The sequence below is a fragment of the Sphaeramia orbicularis genome, chromosome 2, assembly GCF_902148855.1.
Source record: "Sphaeramia orbicularis chromosome 2, fSphaOr1.1, whole genome shotgun sequence".
Lineage (NCBI taxonomy): Eukaryota > Metazoa > Chordata > Actinopteri > Kurtiformes > Apogonidae > Sphaeramia > Sphaeramia orbicularis.
The window spans coordinates 29085731-29102408 of record NC_043958.1 but is presented as its reverse complement, the minus strand read 5'-3'; the positions used below and the strand labels follow the sequence as shown (position 1 = coordinate 29102408).

At 36.9% G+C, this 16678-nt stretch overlaps 1 protein-coding gene across 5 annotated transcripts in view; it reads left to right on the top strand.

Moving 5' to 3' along the window:
* LOC115435334 (histone deacetylase 4-like) overlaps positions 1-16678 on the top strand; it is a 152368-nt gene that overhangs the window by 79959 nt on the left and 55731 nt on the right. For all 5 annotated transcript variants that reach the window (XM_030157684.1, XM_030157693.1, XM_030157674.1 and 2 more), the window contains 3 exons: positions 12812-12940; positions 13050-13159; positions 16022-16156. In XM_030157684.1, coding sequence (XP_030013544.1) covers positions 12812-12940; positions 13050-13159; positions 16022-16156 — 374 coding nt within the window. The remainder of the gene's footprint in view (positions 1-12811; positions 12941-13049; positions 13160-16021; positions 16157-16678) is intronic.

Genomic DNA, 16678 nt, shown 5'->3' with positions numbered 1-16678 from the left:
AAAAAAAAAACAAACCTTAGTTTTAGGCATAGACTTGATGTGATGAAATACACTTATTGAGAGGCAACTAATAGCCTTCCAGCACTCAAATAGTAGCAGAACATTTATTTAGTAACCAGTATTTTTTTAAATAATTCTTTTCAGTGTTAGAACAATAATTTAACACATATTGTTTTACAAATGATAAAACAACATACGTTAAATAATTTATTTGAGTTTTGATCCTGAGTTACAGTTGAACAAATCAGGGGGTATAATTATTTGCAAAAAGTGCAACAAGTCAAATGTGATGTAAAAGATAATGTAGAAGACCAAACAATGTAGAAGATCCACCAAGTTGGAAATGAATTAGAAAACACAAGATGTTTGAGATGCACAAGACAGAACAAAAAAGAAAGTAAAAGACAATATGAAATGAAAACAGTGTAATGGACATTATAGTGTAATACAGCATGAATTATGGTATGTACATAATTACGCATTTTTTGCTCAGTGATCCTCTCAAACACAGCAGCTTTAACTATAGTAGCTTTAACTACTTTAGTAAAATGCTGGTGATCATCTTGAATTGAATTGTTGGAGGGAGAAGGTTGCGTGACGAGAGGTGAAAACAAAGCCCCAAATATCTTGAAAGAGTGAACATGTAGGATGAGAGAGCACCGTATGAACCTGTCTGGAGCATGTGTTCACACAGACATACTGTACCTCAGAGCGACAGGGTGGGAATGTTTGAGACCTTGTGACTCCATGTGCTCTGTGTTAATAGCAGAGCAGAGCATGCTGTTGTGTGTTTTCTCTGTTTCTGAAGCCTAACTGGGGCACCCCATCCTTCACATGGGTTACAATAGCACACATCAATATGGCACTGTACGGTCTGTGGCGTCTATAACAAGACTGTACTACTAGGACATGAATACAAAGCAGCACGCAGCTGCCTGAATACAGGATGTCACACACTGAATAAACAGCCTTTCACCTCACTTGTGAGGCCCATTCTAACAATGCTCCATTTGTGCATTGATATCATGTGTGATTGTATGTGCTCCATAAAGTTCACATATTAGTCAGGCCATCTTATGGCTTTGTACTCTTTGTACAATCAGCAGGTATAAAGTGCTGTTATATTAATTGAAGTCATGTTGTGAAATTAATTGATTAATCCAGCAAAGCGGAAATGATTCTAATCAATAATTTGCAAGCTATTTCTGTATCTTAAAAATGTCTGGTTGTCTGGCTGGCTATACCAGAGGTCAAATGACGGGGCACTTTAAAATGCTGATATAATAATCATAGTTTGGAGCAGGTTGCAAAATCTGCAACTGAACCTGAGCTGAACCATATTTCTGTGTAACTGTTTTCCCTCAAAGTCAGGTATTTAGCTGCAGAAATATAGTATTAGATATTGCCATCAATGGAGCAAAATGTAGCTATAGTTTGTAAAACCCTGTGCCAGTACTACCTAAACCACACTGATTAACTGATCGCTACTAGGTGTTGCTGGGTCTTCACATTAATCGATTCACAGATGAGTGAGTTTTCAGTTTGTTTATAACTTCTTCAGTCTTCACTTGTTTTTTTCTTCTTTTGTTTTTCTTCTTCTTCTTCTATTGCAGAAACTAGCTGTGTGTATTATCTACTAACCAGCACAAACCATCCAACCATGATTCAGTTTGATCCAGTTTGGTCTGTACTGTTGTTAGATCAAAAGTTAGATTTACCATCAGTGAAAAGTCTGAATGTCTGTACCAAACAAATTGGGTATGAAAGTGTCTCTAATGTCTTTGGTTTCACCTCCTTGTGGGAAGTTTGCAAGAGAAAATCACTCTACACATGAGGGCTCTGTTTGGAGGAATTTTTAGGCGTAATATAGTTTCAGAGGTTTTACTCAACAATTATGCAACTTGACATACCACAACAGAACTGGCCTTTTGTCTTAGTAAAATTTGATGAAATTCCTTTTTTTCTTAGTGAGATCATTAGAAGGTTGAAAAGTGTTGCAAAACTACCCAAAATCAAACAGCCTTGATGGTTTGGCTGACCTCTGGTTCTAATTCTATAAATATTATAGTAAAAGTTCATAAAACTAGTCGGTTATTTGTGATTTTATACACGTCTTTATGCTTAGGTAATGAGCATGACATTTCACAAATCAACAGGTAGGATAAACTTAAAGGTCATTAACATTAGAAAATGTTTACAAAGCACGAAAATATGAGTAAAACAACCAAAGATTATAACTTTTTGCAAGTGTTTTAGCTCAGAATGTAAACAAAATGAAAATTTCATCATTTTTCATCCTTTGACCAAAGGTATTGACATTTTTTCCCAGTGATTCCACCTGATTTTGGTAGCACCTTAGCTGTCATTATTGGCCTGCTGTCACTGTTTTTTCTCCTTTAATTAGTTGTTTTCACTTTGCTGCAGAAAAAATAAATAAATAAAATTATCCCCCTTCAACAGCCTAATTACAAGTGTCTAATTTTTCTCATTATCAGACCACTGTCATTCCCATGTATTTAGCCTTGATCTCAACCAACAGTGGAGTTTTTTCTGATAAAATGCTAAAATATAATCGCTTATTTTTATCCATTGGGTTGAGGATTCATTTACAAAATATGTCTTTATTTACAAGTGAAATAAACCATATTCAAACACACTTGAGGATCAAATCTGTTAAAAATACTAAGACTTTTTTTTTTTACCCAGCTCTGGGCCTAATAATCAAACAGAGCTGACCTATATTTCTGAGGGCATTTGGAATAATTCTAAGCTTTCATTGTGACCAAAAATCTTCAAGTGAAATCTGCTACATCCAGGGACAGGAAACCTGAGAAATCCTTTATTCGATTTGTTGTAAATTGGCTTCTCAACATTGACTGGTGTGACTCCATCTGGACTCACATCTCCTTCCCACTCGGTGCCACTGTATCTTCACACTTCAGAGTTCACACTTCACTTTTTTCCAACACATTTATTTTTACCTGACACTGTGAATGGGAACAAGTTTGTTTTGATGAATGTTTCTTTAAAAGGTTTGTCAGGGAGGTACTGGATGATATGCTCCAGAAAGTACCACTACTCTCCAGCTATGTATACTCAGTGCCAGTGAAAACGCAACACTTGAAGATTGTTGTATTTTTTTAAATCGATGAGGATTTTTATTCCATAAGCTCTTTGGAATTAATCGTAGGCCATTTCTATACATTAAAAATAAAAAATCACATCCAAATTTGTTGACAAAAAATAAGGATAAAGAAAGAAACTCAAGGACCCCCAAAACCAAAAGTCACAAAGCGGTCCCGGAGGTGCTGCAGCTCAGTGTAGTGGTCCTGCTGTGGCGTGGTCACACGTGCTCGTCCAGGGCGAGGTCTGTCTGCAGTTGAGCCAGTTTCTTCATGCCTCTGTTGCATCCTGACTATGGTGGACACATTGCATCCAAAACGGCGCGCCACCTGCCGAGCAGAGATTCTGCCCTCCAGGAGCCCCATAAGCATGGCATCTTTGGTCACGTGTCAGTCTAGGCATCGTTGAGTTATTGCAAATGATTTTTGTGCTTTTCAAGCCTGCCTTTATATACAGAACATGACCACTCCTTAACTGACCACAATTCCTTAAGTTGAGCAGTTCATTACTGAGCAATGAGAAAAACAAGTCTTATGAATGCAGACAAGTTCATTCAAGCGTGACAGTAGCTCAACCTGTCTCAGGTTGTTAAGAAATTGTCTGGGATTATCTTATACAGGTGAAACTTAAACATACTGATGCAGCTCAGGAACAATAAAACACATTTAAGTGTTGCATTTTCATTGGCACTGAGTAGACCAATATACTGCATATCTGTCTGTCTGTCCATTCATCTGTGACAAAAATATTGCTGAAAGTTAAATAAGAAAACACATATGTAATGTCGACTTAATATTCTTATATTACGTTTTTGTTTCAGGATATGGAAAACTATCTTTTGCACACCAGTGTTATCGCTCATTTATGGTTTAAGTCTAGCTCAATATTAGTTGGAAGATCTTACTAAGACAAAGTTAGTTTTATTTTGGAAAACGCATAAACTGAAATCAGGTGAAGAAAATGCCAAAGACGAAGTTTAAACATGAACAAACCTGATGCTTTTCAGGCTGCAGTAGAAAAGAAGATATGCCATTCTAAGTTCCCATGTTGAGCCACACAGTAGAGCAAAACAGTGATGTCTGAAGAAATCTGTTTGGTGATTGGTTATTTTGGCTAGCAATCATATATTTAACCCCCAACTGCCTGAACACACGTGGGAACAGATCGAAAACAGCACAGAGTAGTTGGTGGAATTCTTGTTTCCCCTCAGTCCACTTTATTTGTTTACAATTTACAGATTATTTTTTCAATGCACTTTCCAGAAATTAAAAAAACAAAAAAAAACTAAAATAAAAAATAATATATATATAACCTTTCTTTATCACCACTTATTATAATATTATCCTCTGTATTTGGCTTTTTTTCCTATGACAGACATAATGCTGGGTTTCCATCATATATATATATATATATATATATACATATATATATATATATATATATATATATATATACACACACACACACACACACACACACACAGGGTGGGGAAGCAAAATTTACAATGAACATTTAGTTGTTTTTTCTCAGCAGGCACTACGTCAATTGTTTTGAAACCAAACATATATTGATGTCATAATCATACCTAACACTATTATCCATACCTTTTCAGAAACTTTTGCCCATATGAGTAATCAGGAAAGCAAACGTCAAAGAGTGTGTGATTTGCTGAATGCACTCGTCACACCAAAGGAGATTTCAAAAATAGTTGGAGTGTCCATAAAGACTGTTTATAATGGAAAGAAGAGAATGACTATGAGCAAAACTATTACGAGAAAGTCTGGAAGATACTATTAAAGAAGAATGGGAGAAGTTGTCACCCCAATATTTGAGGAACACTTGTGCAAGTTTCAGGAAGCGTGTGAAGGCAGTTATTGAGAAAGAAGGAGGACACATAGAATAAAAACATTTTCTATTATGTCAATTTTCTTGTGGCAAATAAATTCTCATGACTTTCAATAAACTAACTGGTCATACACTGTCTTTCAATCCCTGCCTCAAAATATTGTAATTTTGCTTCCCCACCCTGTATGTGTGTGTGTGTGTGTGTGTGTGTGTGTGTATATATATATATATATATATATATATATATATATATATATATGTATGTGTATATATATATATATGTATATATGTATGTGTATATATATATATATGTATATATATGTATGTGTATATATATATATATGTATATATATGTATGTGTATATATATATATATGTATATATATGTATGTGTATATATATATATGTATATATATGTATGTGTATATATATATATATGTATATATATGTATGTGTATATATATATATGTATATATGTATGTATATATATATATATATATATATATATATATATATATATATATATATATATATATATACAGTACAGGCCAAAAGTTTGGACACACCTTCTCATTCTTTGCATTTTCTTTATTTTCATGACTATTTACATTGTAGATTCTCACTGAAGGCATCAAAACTATGAATGAACACATGTGGAATTATGTACTTAACAAAAAAGTGTGAAATAACTGAAAACATCTCTTATATTCTAGTTTTTTCAAAGTAGCCACCCTTAGCTCTGATGACTGCTTTGCACACTCTTGGCATTCTCTTGATGAGCTTCCAGAGGTAGTCACCTGAAATGGTTTCCTAACAGTCTTGAAGAAGTTCCCAGAGATGCTTAGCACTTGTTGGCCCTTTTGCCTTCACTCTGCGGTCCAGCTCACCCCAAACCATCTCGATCGGGTTCAGGTCCAGTGACTGTGGAGGCCAGGTCATCTGGCGCAGCACTCCATCACTCTCCTTCTTGGTCAAATATCCCTCACACAGCCTGGAGGTGTGTTTGGGGTCATTGTCCTGTTGAAACATAAATGATGGTCCAACTAAACGCAAACCGGATGGAATGGCATGTCACTTCAGGATGCTGTGGTAGCCATGCTGATTCAGGTTGCCTTCAATCTTGAATAAATCCCCAACAGCGTCACCAGCAAAGCACCCCCACACCCCCACACCTCCCCCTCCATGCTTCACGGTGGGAACCAGGCATGTAGCATCCATCCGTTCACCTTTTCTGCGTCGCACAAAGACACGGCGGTTGGATCCAAAGATCTCAAATTTGGACTCATCAGACCAAAGCACAGATTTCCACTGGTCTAATGTCCATTCCTTGGGTTTCTTGGCCCAAATAAATCTCTTCTGTTTGTTGCCTCTCCTTAGCAGTGGTTTCCTAGCAGCTATTTGACCATGAAGGCCTGATTCACGCAGTCTCCTCTTAACAGTTGTTGTAGAGATGTGTCTGCTGCTAGAGCTCTGTGTGGTATTCATCTGGTCTCTAATCTGAGCTGCTGTTAATTTGCGATTTCTGAGGCTGGTGACTCAGACGAACTTATCTTCAGCATCAGAGGTGACTCTTGGTCTTCCTTTCCTGGGGCGGTCCTCATGTGAGCCAGTTTCGTTGGAGCGCTTGATGGTTTTTGCGACTGCACTTGGGGACACATTCAAAGTTTTTGAAATTTTCTAGACTGACTGACCTTCATTTCTTAAAGTAATGATGGCCACTCGTTTGTCTTTACTTAGCTGATTGGTTCTCGCCATAATATGCATTCTAACAGTTGTCCAATAGGGCTGTCAGCTGTGCATCAACCTGACTTCTGCACAACACAACTGATGGTCCCAACCCCATCAATAAGGCAAGAAATTCCACTAAGTAACCCTGACAAGGCACAGCTATGAAGTGGAAACCATTTCAGGTGACTACCTCTGGAAGCTCATCAAGAGAATGCCAAGGGTGTGCAAGGCAGTCATCAGAGCTAAGGGTGGCTACTTTGAAGAAACTAGAATATAAGAGATGTTTTCAGTTATTTCACACTTTTTTGTTAAGTACATAATTCCACATGTGTTCATTCATAGTTTTGATGCCTTCAGTGAGAATCTACAATGAAAATAGTCATGAAAATAAAGAAAATGCGAAGAATGAGAAGGTGTGTCCAAACTTTTGGCCTGTACTGTATATATATATATATATAATATATATAAGGCCTGTAACGGTACACAAAATTTTCGGTTCAGTATGTTTTCGGTTTTGAAAGCCACGGTTCATTTTTTTTTCGGTTCAGTACGGGAAGAAAGAAAACCCCTCAGAATGTCTTTAATGCATTTATCAATTTTTGAACATTATTCCACCAGTTTCTGGAGACAAGAGAATATAGAAAAACAGGAATAATATAATTCTGCTGCTATAAATCAAATAGAAAATAAAATAAATAAAATATTACTAAATCTATAACATTAGTATTGCACTTTTCACTGAAAGGGAGTTTTGAACAAACAACAAAAATCAAATCACATTTCTGTCAGTTTACATTCTGCATAAAAATAACAAAAAAATTCCACATGAAGTGCAACACTAAGAAGAGGACAAACTGGTATTCTCTTTTAACAAACTGAAGAACAACACTGACAAATAAATTAACCTAATTATTTATTTTAGGACAACTAACAAACTGTTTATGCCACTTTGTTTGTGTGCGTGTATGTGTGTGTATGAAAACACAGAGGGGGGGATTTTTTTTTTTTTTTTTTTTTTTTTTGGAGGCGGGGGTTTTATACGTGGGTGTTCGGTCCATAACTAATGTAACTAACACTGGCATTAAACGACAGTGAAACTTTACATCCTTTCAACTCCTTTCCAACTTTCAACTCCCGGGTTCTATTACTTTATTATACAGCGTGTGTGTGTGTGTATGAGACAGACAGACAGAGAGAGAGAGAGACCGAACTAGTGTAAGTGTTTGAGAACTACCGCAGTTCATAGGGGCCAAACAGCGTTCGTCTTATCTCTCTTTCCTCATTGTTGTCTTTCACCTGAACCCGTAGTGATCCCAAACAGGACTGTAATGATATTGGAGGGTCTTCAGTCTCTTCCTTCCAGGTTGACATCATATTTGTTGTTTTTTTTTTTTTTAACGTTATGGCAGCAGCTATTTCATATTTCGGGTCATTGTGGGGTATTTTAATATGTCCGTGTGGAACTTGCGTGGATTTAAAGTTCTGCATCAAATCACGTCTTTCGTTCCATTTTCTTTTTCTCAACATACTGTGCCATTTCGTTCCAGCTGTGTACCGAACCGAACAGGTGCGTACCGAAACGGTTCGGTATGTACTGGTACTGTTACAGGCCTAATATATATATATATATATATATATATATATATATATATATATATATATATATATATATATATATATGTATGTATGTATGTATGTATGTATGTGTGTATGTATGTATGTATAATTAATTTTTGTTTTTGTTTTCAAATTTACTAAAAAAAAAATTCAAAAGATTGAAAGTTAAAACTCAAAATGAATCCCTGGGTAGGCCGGGTATCAGTGAGCAGGACGTGTTGTGTGCAACTGGCTGGGGTATTAGTAAGCTGTGCTTACTTTTTCACTTGTATACAGATATTTGATAAAAACAAGTTTGATCATATTAGTTACCAATATCAGTTGCTGGTTAGTGAGATGTAACTAACTTTAATGAATGTGGTATTTTTTCCTACAAATTGTCATTTATACAAGAATACAGGTACATCTCAAAAAATTAGAATATCATGCAAAACTTCAATATTTTTTGTCACTCATTTCAGCAAGTGAATCTCATATATGATATAGATTCATTAGACATAAAGTGAAATATTTCAAGCCTTATTTCCTGAAATTTTGAGGTTTATGGCTTACAGATAATGAAAACCCAAAATTCTGTGTCTCAGAACATTAGAATATTGCATAAAATCAATATAAAACGGACATTTTAAACAGGCTTCTGAAAAGCGCGTTCATTTCTATGAACTCAATATTTGGTTGGGCCTCCTTTTACATGAATTACTGCATCAGTGTGTCATGGCATGGAGGCGATCAGCCTGTGGCACTGCTTAGGTGGAATGGACACCCAGGTTGGTTTGATAGTGGCCTTCAGGTCATCTGCATTGTTGGATCTGGTGTCTCTCATCTTCCTCTGGACAATACTCCATAGAATCTTTATGGGGTTCAAGCCAGGTGTGTTTTCTGGCCAATCAAGCACAGTAACACCACGGTCATTGAACCAGCTTTCTGAGTTCATAGAAATGAACATACTTTTCAGAAGCCTGACATTTCTGTTTAAAATGTCCTTTTTTTTATTGATTTTATGCAATATTCTAATTTTCTGGGACACAGAATTTTGGGTTTTCATTATCTGTAAGCCATAATCATCAAAATTTTAAGAAATAAGGCTTGAAATATGTCACTTTATGTCTAATGAGTCTATATAATATATGGGTTCCACTTTCTGAAATGAGTGACAAAAAATATTGAAGTTTTTCTCGATATTCTAATATTTTGAGATGTACCTGTATATCACTGCAAATCACAAAAGAGCAGTTTTATGTACTTATAGTTATAGTCACTCACCTCCTTCACGGCTCAAGGCTTTTTTGCTTGAATTTCCTGAAATGTTTATCCATATTTAATGTATGGAAGAAGGGAACTCACACATTCATGTGAAGTTACTACCTGCCATTAAACAAGAGAAGAAGAACATGATGCATTGTGGGTAGCGTTATATCACACAGATAGCTCAAGTGCTGTACTGTGAAATGTGGCCAGTACAGCTTCCTGGGACCCAGCAATGCATTTTTGTCCTCTGTAGGGGACAAAAGGTTCCCAACTTTTGTCTAAATAAATAAATAAATAAATAAATAAATAAAATAATGCTATCCACTGCAAAGGACATTCTATAAAAAACATTTAACTGAAGAAAATGTTGTAATGTTTCCAATGAAGACAATTATTTAATGTAAAAAGCCAAAACCTTTACTTTCCTGTGTTTCTGAGGGATACTTTACTTCTAAGGTAGTTCTAAAAGCAATAGTATTACTGACATAATGAAGTAGCATAGAAATAGAAGGTCTGTTTTAGTCTTAGTTTGCACATAACTCATTTCATTCATTGGTGTACTACAAGAAACAAACACGAAGCTGCATTAGATGGAAGCAGCTTTAAAGATACCACGTATGAAGCAGCAAATATACATTTTACTGTAAGGCTTTGCCAAACATTATATGATCCAGACTATGAGGTGAAAGAAAAAAAATTACTCTGAATACTGCTAATGTCTAGGATCTCCTGCGTGCAGGGTGTCTGTTACTGTATGAAACATTTCAACAGCATCCTCACAAATTTTTAAACCATGAAGATGGGCCAACTCCTCATATACATTTTGCAGTAGTAGACAGAAACACACTTTTGTTTTGCAAATTTTCCAGCTTGTCACACATAATCAGCATTTTTCAGTCAGAATTAGTTTGTCAATCATAGAATGTTCACATTTTCCTTACAGAATTGTAAAGTAAGCGACAAGAAGCAGAAGAAACTGTCTGTATCCGGGCAAGTAGTTTCCACATTTGGATGTCACCCTGCTTTGATGATTAAAAATTGGATGATGAATAGTAAAATTATCTAACGCTCCTGATTGGCAGGGCAAAGTAAACAGTGCAGTAGCCTCCTAGGCTGCAGGGAAGGTGACATGCCGTTCCTTTCTGCCTGTCTGTGTTCACAAAAGCCCTTTTAGCAATCAGACACGGCTCCCAAATTGGAGCTAATTGCTTTTTAGCCACAATGTCTTTCTGAAAACGTATCACAATGTGGCTTGTTCTGAAAGCCTCTAAATAAGAGGATGTACTGGAGATGAATAGTAGCATGTAACAGTTTGTAAGTCCACCAAATAGGTTTTATAACAGAGCAGCTTAGTGGAAGGTGCTCCGTGACAAATCGATCTTGGTTTGAGCTGAAAGCTTGTGAGACTGGAGCTCAGGTAACTCTCCCACCCTTTGGATTGATTTGTCCACACTGTTATCTGTTATCAGAGAGGCTAGACAGCGAAGTTTGGGTCTGACTAGGATTTGGCAAGAAACAGAAAAAACACACATTTGGAGGAAACAGAAATAGACTGTAACGTTACAGTTTAAAATGTAAAAACACCACAGTGCTGTTCCAGGTGCCACTTGAGAAATAGCCTCCAAAATGATTTAAAAATGTCACGTTTTTTTTTTTTTTTCTCAGTTTCAGCATGTGCCTTGAGAATTATTCCTCACAAACAGCACAACAGCTTTTGACCTTTTTCAGGCACTGACAAACAGCAGCGACACATAATCAGACACAGGTGTTTGAGATGTGGTTTACTCAAAACCAATCAACTCCAGTTCAAGAGAGTGCTTCTTACTTACTGCAGAAACCCAGCAATAAATTATGTGTTAACAGATTTAACAGGTCTTGAATGTTATATAAATCTGAAGTACCAACAAAATAATTGCATGCCAACTCGCACAGAATTGACAAAATTTCATATGATGTACAATCTAAAAGCTCCTGATTAGAATTTGGCTAATATCCACATTAGTATATGTAATATAAACCTTTTCTTCCCATGCATTGAGGTAATATTTTTACTGAATGTCAAAATGCCCTAAGGATTTATTGATTATGTGTTATATTAATAGAGTTCTGTCACATCTAGTACTTATTTATAAATTAAATAGCTCTAAAGCTAAATGTCATCATTACCATGTGCATTCTAATCTTATTTTTCTCTGGATTGGGTTGATATTTGTATTGAACATACAAGACACCTTACAGTAACAATAAAGAACTGTAATTTCAGACTATAATATCAGTAATCACCCTTTTTTTGCAGCCAAATGTTGATTTCTTGAAGAAGATCTTTGCTGGAAGGATTTTTCTATATTTCTACATTCAGTGCTTTTATTTTAGGCATTTATGCTATTCTGATGTGAAACATTTCTGTCTCTGCGTGACACCGGTTGAGCCTGTTTTCATCAGGAAAATTGCAAGTTATAGCTTGTGTAAAGGCTTGGTTTGGTGTTCAGTAGATATAACCCTGTGTGTACTAAGTATATTATTTGTTCAAATTTCTGTTCACTTATTGCACTGTCTGTCCATTCTGGTAGAGAACTCTTTCTGAAAGGGGCTTTCTGGGGGTAGTTCAGGGTTTTCTATTGGTTTTCAAATGGTTTAGGTTTTGTTAGATTTTTTGCATTTATGTGGAAAACTTACATTGTTGTTGTCTTAGAGGTCCCTAAGGTCCCATTGATTATTTGGTCCCTAATAACGGATGTTTCAATGAAAAGATATGATTCAGCCTCAGTTTGGACCATTTTGTAGATATACATATATATTGGGAAAACATCCACAAAGCACAAAAGCAAAAGTGCATCAGGGTGCATCAGTAATCAATAGATCTGAAAGATGTCATTGTACGTAGTATAGATGGTCTCCACATTGAGTTTACATGAATTTGGCATAGGCAGGGCCCAAAATGGCTTTGGAGGCATCATAACGCCAGGGAAAACCCTCATGTTTTTCCTCCAGAGGATGGTGTGCATTTTACAAATTGTAAAACTGTTTGAGGCTGTATGAATAAAAATGAACTGAATTGGAGTAGAGCTTCATGATTTTGCAAGGAAGAAATTTTCTCATGAACTTTCAATAAAAGTTATTAATGTGTTTATGTTCAGTGTTAATCCTCATAAGTGTTTTGTTTTCTTATGACTCAACAACATCAAACTGCATTTAGAATATACAGTGAAGGATGAGTCATAACACTGGCTTTGTCTTTCTGCACCTTACAGCCTCTGAGCCAAACCTAAAGCTACGCTCGCGGCTCAAGCAGAAGGTAAGCGAGAGGAGGAGCAGTCCGTTGCTGCGGCGCCGAGACAGTCCCATCACCACCGCCAAGAAACGTTCCCTCGACATGGCAGGTGAGGAAAACGGAACAAAAACTGCTTTTAAAGTGTGGACGTGGGTGGCTATAGTTTGTTGTCAGTGTTCGCTTTTGCTGCGTGTTTAACTTGTGCATGTATGTTCCAGACTCTGCGTGTAGCAGTGCCCCCGGCTCGGGCCCAAGCTCCCCAAATAACAGCTCCAACAACATCCCCAATGAGAACGGCATCACTGTGTCAGTCTCCAACAGCACTGAGGTAAACCCACACACATCTACACGACCCATGCCATGTCCAGACAGTAGACGAGTCTGTCAACGTGCAGAAACGCAAATTATCGACAAATTATCCAACCGTTTTCTATCAGTCGCCTCGCTCTTTTATTTATTTGTTTAAAAGTGCTCTACCTGTACATCTTCTCAGCAGCCTCTTGTACTAACAATAGCTTTAAGCTATAAGTGAGGGATCTTCAGATGATGGTGTGCAGAAAAGGAGGAGGAGGAAGTGCTGAGGAGCTGGCGAGATGCTATTTGTGGCAGCCATTAGGGCGACACCAGCAGTGTGGAGGAGGCTAGTGGTGGTGACGATTTTATATTTTATTTATTTGATCTCAGCACATGTGTGACTGTGAAATAGGATACATGTGCATCATAAGACAGAAGAACATCATCATTTTCTGTTAGACTTTTGTCATTGTCCTTTGACACATTTTGATATGAGAGGTGTATTTTTTTTTTTTTTTTTTTACTTATTTAGCCTATTTTTAGCCTTATTTCACAGGTACGGCTTGAAAATAAATCTTTTACATATTTAGATTTAGTATTTTTCAAACCAATAGACATGTCAGGATTATCTTCATATTTTTGACGATATTTACATCTCTTTTATTCACAACTATGTCTGTCACAAGTATCACATGAATTCACTTATTTCAAATAATTATATTTTTTAAATAATCATAATGATCATCTGATATTGTTGTCTTTTATTATTGTTTTCACATCATTTACCAATTGACTTGCTTAATTATTATATTTTCTACCTTGTATATTTGTGCCTTTCAATATCCAATTCCAACTATTCTTAGAAATGTTTTATGTTTCATATTTTATATTTTACATAATACTGTCCCCATGAAATCAGACCTAGGGCTGCAAATCTCGAGTACTTTCATGATTAATCGTTTTTAGAATTCATTGTTTGGTCTATTTGATGCCATAAAATGGTTATGAAATGTCTCTCAAACCCCAAGATAATGTCCTTAGATGTTACATGGTTCTTAGTCCCGTCGTAGAGGAGGAAAAAAGACAGAAAATATACACTTGAATCTGCGGCGCTGCTTATTTTCCTTCAAAAACAACTGGAACAATTGTCAACTATGAACTATGAGGGTAGTTGTCAATAAATATAACACTTAGGGCCTGATTTACTAAAGGTTTGCACGTGTAAAACCATGGGCAAACTTGACTGTGCATGCAAAAACACGTTGAAGTTTATCTACTAACTGGACGCACCAAAGGTTGCACCTCTGAAATGGGCAAAATAGCTCGCACAACCCATTTAGCATGTTTGCCTTAATGAATATGCAATATGGGCATTTCTGCCAGAACGCGCAAAATTATTGGGAGGAGTAGATGCAAATATATATTTAGCGTGCGGCACATGCAATATGGTTTACCAAACCTGAAACTGATTGCGGTGGCTAATTGTGCATCTATATTTAGCGCGTCTGAAAGGCAGGTTTTAACTGGCACACCTTCGTGCAAAACTGGCTGCAGATGTGGCGAGGAAGCAGCGTAGGAACAACCAAAGGCAACGTAGAGAACCAATCTGATCTGATCACATCAACCTTTATGGAATGATGGAAGAAAAAAAACTCATTTGAGACATATGGCCCCCTACTTTTTGGGCCTGCCCCCCACGCCCTGTTCCACCAGTGGCATATCACCATTAGGCCAGAACCCGACTCCTGAGAGATGTCTCTCTTTCTCTTTTCTTTCTTTCTTTCTTTCTTTCTTTTGCACGCGCACGCGCAGGGGAGATCAAATGGGACGGGTTCTTGCGCTACACAACACACACACACAAACACAAACAGCGCTATTCACAGTGTTGTGACTGGACTCCTGAACCAGCTATATAAGTGGATGTTTTTTATTTTTTTTTATTTTTTTAATTTTTTTATCATGCCCACGGACTTAAAAGGTTTCATTCACCATACACAGTGACATACAGAGAGAAGGTATTTATTTCACTAATAACACACTTCACCACTGATAAACAACAACAGAGAAATACCTATCCACCCCTCTGTGTGGAAAAAGAGCAACATCATATTCATTAGTGCTGGTGTGTCCCAGAGCAGTTTTTACAGTGTACTGTCTCCATAACGACAACCAGTAGCGCACGCAAAATCTTCATTTAGTTAGGGCGGTCTCCAAGACTTTGCGCCTGTTGTCATTTGCGCAGGCAACCTTAGTTGATCACCCGTGACACACAAATCAATAGCAGGTGCATTTTTTAGCGCGAGCAAGCACATTTGCACCTGTTATTTGTGATCTTAGTAAATCAGGCCCTTAATGATTAATCCCTCAATAGATATATCCCCCATCCACCACTGTCAAGGAAATAAATGTTTTGTTCATAATCTTGATCATCTCAATAGCATTAGTTTATAATTTCCTGGAAATTATAAAATATGTTGATGACTCAGTGCACTCGGGGGAAAGTACTAAGTTTGCATCTTGTGAAAAGCTTTGCTGAACTTTTATGTTCCTCAGAAGAACTGTGAGCTGACACTTAAAGTTACAACAGCATGTAAATATTCACAATAGCACTTAAATAATGAACATTTTCTTACATGATTATTGAAAACTTGCAGAAAATGCTCTTAATAAAAGGGTAAAACTAAACTAATTGAGAGTAGGAGTACCTACACTATTTGCTGAGTATACAATAAGAAACAGGCCTTTCCATGTGATCATTTTACATATATTTGTTTTTCATTGTCATATTATAATGAAATGACCTTATCTATCCATCAGTAGATGAGGTTTTGTTCATATGCCACAGCCGTAGTGGACACGTGTGGCTACAGAAAAATAATTTCAATGTTTTTCCCAGGCGTCTCTCGCCCAGAGGCTGTGCAGTGGTGCTGAGCGGGGCTCCGTTAACCAGCTGTCCCTCTATACTTCCCCATCCTTACCCAACATCACCCTGGGGCTGCCCGCCACTGCCACGGCCACTGCTGCCTCAAATGTAAGAAAACAACTGCTGCAAAGACTTTCACTGTTATGTTTGTTTAAAGATATAGCAGGAAGAAACAAGGGGATAAAAATGAGAAAATGCCCTTCTGCTCCTTCCTATCTGTCCTAAGCATAGACTTAATGCCAAGATGGATGACCTGTGGAAATGTGAAGCAAAATTACATGTTGCTCCTGATAAAAAATTCTGTGATTGACCAGAATCTTCCATCATGAGTTAGTTTTTCTCAAGTCTGAAACCAGCTCCAAGCAGAAGTCTCGTTTCACCTCAGACCCCATTTCCAACAACATGGAACCAGTTTGTACATGTTTTTACCAAAGATAAATTGCTACCAGGAAAGATGGTTCCCAAGTAAAAACAAGTTGAGTTGATATGCAAACAGTTGTTTGGGGTGTCATATTCTACAGAGACATGACAGAGACGATCAAGATATGAGAAGCAAATGGATCAATATGGTATATAGTGAGTTTCCAAATGACAATAGTGTTCCAAGAATTCTGAATGAAACTGGTTCAA